We start from the raw sequence: 4127 nt of genomic DNA, 5'->3' as shown, positions 1-4127 counted from the left end.
AGATTTGGTTCTTTACTGGCAACCTGATGTGTTTATATAAGCCATGGTTATTAGGATAAATGGTGTAGGCTTAGCTTTCCCTGAGAACTGGTCAGCTTTCTCCTAGAACAAAGCACGGTGTTAGTCATGTGTTTCAGTTCTGTGGCATACTTTGAATTTAGTACATCAGCATAGTACATTGCCTTTGATAGTTATTTTTTAAGTTTTCTCTGTGTGGGTATGTAAAATCCAATTAATCAACACTGTTTTCATTCCAGAGAAGCATTATACAGTTGTGTGTACATTGCAAGACACTGTAATGATTGTCATTAAATCTTAATGACCTTCACATCATATGCTTCAATTGTCACCTTAAATATAATAAGCATTTAGTATAAAAGCCAAAATAGAATTATTGCTGCCTTCTGAAACCTGAAGTGTTACCTCTCTATTAAACTGCTATATGCTATATCTGATCAGCTTACTGGTAAAGCTGAGGTGCCTAGTCATATCAAGATTTTCTAGTCACTGTACAAAGAAAATGCCTAAGAGCTGCCCTATTGCTTTCTGAGAAAACAAAGTGCTGTATATTTCATGTGTAAGTTGTTATACTCAATAACGTTTTGGGTCTCTTATTTACTTAGAGAATAATTTGGTAATATCTAAATTAGGGTTTGAATCCTAATATTATGTAACTTTAGCTAAGTTGGCATGGTTTTAGGTGTTTACCTAGTCGTCTTAATTTGTTCCACTTTCTGAATCCTTAATGTAAACAAAAATGGCAAGGACACTTTATCCTGATTTATTTCTTTTTGAATTAGTTAATCTCCTATTCTATTATAGTATGTGATACTATCGTAATAAAGGTAAAAAACGTTAAAAAATATTAGGGGAAAACTTTACCTAATGTGTTGGGTGAAGAACTATAGGTCAGTGGGACATATGCAGTAGTGACTGGAATGTAAATGGATAATATATGTAATAAAATAATTTTCAGGAACTATTTCTCCTTTTATTTCATGAGAACATAATGTAACAATGAAGAATGAATATTTACAGTTGCTTTGAAACAACCCCTCTATATAAACCACAGTGGTACACAACGTCTACAGAAAGGCCTGGTTAATTCCCACAAATACTGAGATGAAGGGTGTACATAACACACTTCTTCATGACTATAAATGTCTGGAATGGTCAAGGAGCTGAGAGAAGTAAGTTGGATTTGGGGTGTAATCCAGAGTAAGCCAGTCCTCGGATTTGTCAAAGTCGTCAAGGATTCTTTGCCAGAGTTCCTCTGCAGATGGACCTGAACCTCGAGCCTCCTCTGGGCAATGGGTGGCAGCTTCTAGGACATCTGTAGATTCAGTCACTGGAGTAAGCCAGTCCTCGGGTATGTCAAAGTCGTCAATGATTCTTTGCCAGAGTTCCTCTGCAGATGGACCTGAACCTTGAGCCTCCTCTGGGCAATGGGTGGCAGCTTCTAGGACATCTGTAGATTCAGTCAATGGAGTAAGCCAGTCCTCGGAGTTCTCCAAGTCGTCAAGGATTCTTTGCAAGAGTTCCTCTGCAGATGGACCTGAACCTTGAGCCTCCTCTGGGCAATGGGTGGCAGCTTCTAGGACATCTGTAGATTCAGTCACTGCTAGATCAGTCTGGGCTTCAACTGCTGCTGATTGACCAGACTCCCAATCTATAATGGGAGCATGGCCAACAAGCAGATCTTCCTGCTGACTACACCTGTCTGCATCACTGGCCTGATAATGATGCAGAGAAGATTCCTGGATGCAGTTGAGTTTGGGAATGGAAACCTCACTAAATGTGCCTGAACACATGGGCTCTCCATTCTCAGCAGCAACAAGAGGTATGGAACCAGGAAAGTGGGTTGATTCAAAAACTGGTTTTGAACTTCCATTGGTCTCTGGCAAAGCTTCTGTAATATTCTGGAGAGCCATCCACTTGTACTTAGCTCGGCTGTTCTTAAACCAGATCTGGAAAAGAAAGAAGATATCAGAAGAATGCCTGTTGTCCCCTAACAGGACCACAAGGTGAAGATTTTGGATAAAAGGTGTTTGTATAGCAATGATTCACATGTCAGAAACAAAGAAGCAGGAAACTCAAGATGGCTAAGATATTATAATAAAGTAGATTGTGTATGACCAGACAACATAAGACTGGGGAGATTGAGCCAGTGTGTCCTGTATTTTAGCAGGAGCTCTGGTGATTAGATTTCTGAGACCATGCATGGAAACAATGCTATTCTATATTGCTACCATTTTGAAAAAAATTTGAGTCCCAGCATTTGATTCATAAATATCCACCACCTAAAACTGTCATCACTGCCCTAAGCATTTAAGAACAAAATTAAAGTTTCTGATGGGAAAGTGTAGATTTTTGCTGTTGTATTGAGGGAAAAGAGAGGGGCAGACCTTGATGTCCCTCGCTGTCACACCAACTAACTCTGCCAGCTTCACACATTGATCCTGGTTTGGGTACTGACACTTATCAAAATGTTCTTGCAGCAGGTGCTTTTGTTTTTTGGAGTACACAATGCGTTCCTTCCGCACCTTTCTTGAAGTCACAGGGCCAGATTGATGGTCACCATATTTCTCTGACAGTACCACAGATCCTATGAGAACATGGAAACAAGATTTCAATTATGGATTTGATATCTTAGACGCCCTGAGGGTTTTTTCAAAGTAGGTAAACCTGGGCCCAGTACAGGATCTAGTTGCATTTGGATACCTGATTTTCTTGATGGTCCTTGGAACTCTTGCTGATGTAGGTCCCTTTCAGGGACTGAAAGACTTGATTGCATTGGATTTGTGGGGGTCAATATGGGACTGTAATAAACTTGAAAGGGTAAGTTCCTTGCAGTCTCTTGAAGCCTTTGGGGTCTGGTTTCTATGGGTGCACTTGAAGGCATTTGGAATTTTGGATACAAGGAGGGACCTTCAGCCCTATGTGTGTTCCGAACCTATTGGAATATGTTCCCGTTCTGCAGAATCTAGTAAAAGAAAACACGTCAAAAAACGTACAGAGAGCACTGATTTACCCATCCTGCCTACCCAGCATTTGGTTTGGACTGTTACAGAGCAGGAATCAGACAGGAGCTTCATTCTTTCTGAACAACTGCCTCTGTTTCCAAATCTTACAAGTATTCTCAGTATTGAAATAAATATGCACTTGGCTCCAGTATTAACAAGAGGTTGCCAGTCCAGGAAAGCTGGCAATTGAATGTTCATTTCCAATGTTTAAATTTTCCATATCCTACACTTCTGGCTGTATAATTTTGTTGGGACAGACTACTAGCTAGTCTGCCTCTGCCCATGAAAATAAAAGCCTGAAGGCTTCACAGGATTTCTGTGGCATGCAGGGCAACTGACACAAAAGTCAAATCACAAACCCAGGAATTCTGCAAACAGAGTAAATGGACAACTGACACCAAAGTCTGAAGACCTCCCAGGGGCACTGCAGCATGCAGAGAAACTGAATCGACAGTCTGAAAGCCTGTCGGGAATTCTTTTGCATGCAGGGAAACAAAACCTACAGTACTTATGCTTCCCTGGTTAACAGCGAAACATAGGGCAACAGCTTAACAAATCCTCTCAAGAGTAAACAGTATGAAGGCATCCCAGTAGATGTGTCACAGCCAGGGCAACATATCTCCAGCTTCTCTGCCTCTCTAAAGAACCCACAATTCAAAGGTCTTCAAGAAGGCCTCCCTGAAGACACACGGTCACCAGCGCAACCAGTCACCAGTGTACATGCCCCTCTGAAGGTTCCACAGTCAGAAGATCACACAGGAGGTTTGCCACATCCAAGGCAACTGGCCTACCATGAGACTTGAGTCAACCTAGGGACAAAAAAGAAAACTCCCAAACAGAAACACCCCAACCAGAAAAAAACTCCCTATAACCATATGACAAGAGGCAAGAGCAAGACCATGAGAAACAGAAGCCAGTAAACTTTGGCATTATCAGAAACTACTTCTCCCACCACAGCAAGCCCTGGATAGACAAATGCACTTGAAAGTCAGAAAGATGACCTAAAATCTTATCTTAATGATAATAGAATCCTTTTAAAGAGATATAAATAACTCACATAAACAAATATAAGAAAACGCAAGTGAACAGGTAGAAGCACTTAGA

The 4127-nt window shown here is 40.9% G+C and overlaps 1 protein-coding gene across 1 annotated transcript; it reads right to left on the bottom strand.

The window, feature by feature from the left end:
* Positions 1 to 1769: 1769 nt before the first annotated feature.
* LOC127684911 (homeobox protein DLX-4-like) lies at positions 1770 to 2929 on the bottom strand (the record flags this gene model as incomplete). Its single annotated transcript, XM_052181686.1, has 3 exons — positions 1770 to 1967; positions 2406 to 2605; positions 2722 to 2929. Coding segments are annotated over 3 exons (606 nt in total), but the record flags the coding sequence as incomplete, so codon positions are not given.
* Positions 2930 to 4127: the final 1198 nt, after the last annotated feature.

The sequence above is a fragment of the Apodemus sylvaticus genome, chromosome 1 (genome assembly GCF_947179515.1).
Source record: "Apodemus sylvaticus chromosome 1, mApoSyl1.1, whole genome shotgun sequence".
NCBI classification, from domain to species: Eukaryota; Metazoa; Chordata; class Mammalia; order Rodentia; family Muridae; genus Apodemus; species Apodemus sylvaticus.
The sequence above is the reverse complement of the archived record's forward strand: the minus strand, read 5'-3'. Positions and strand labels throughout refer to the sequence as shown.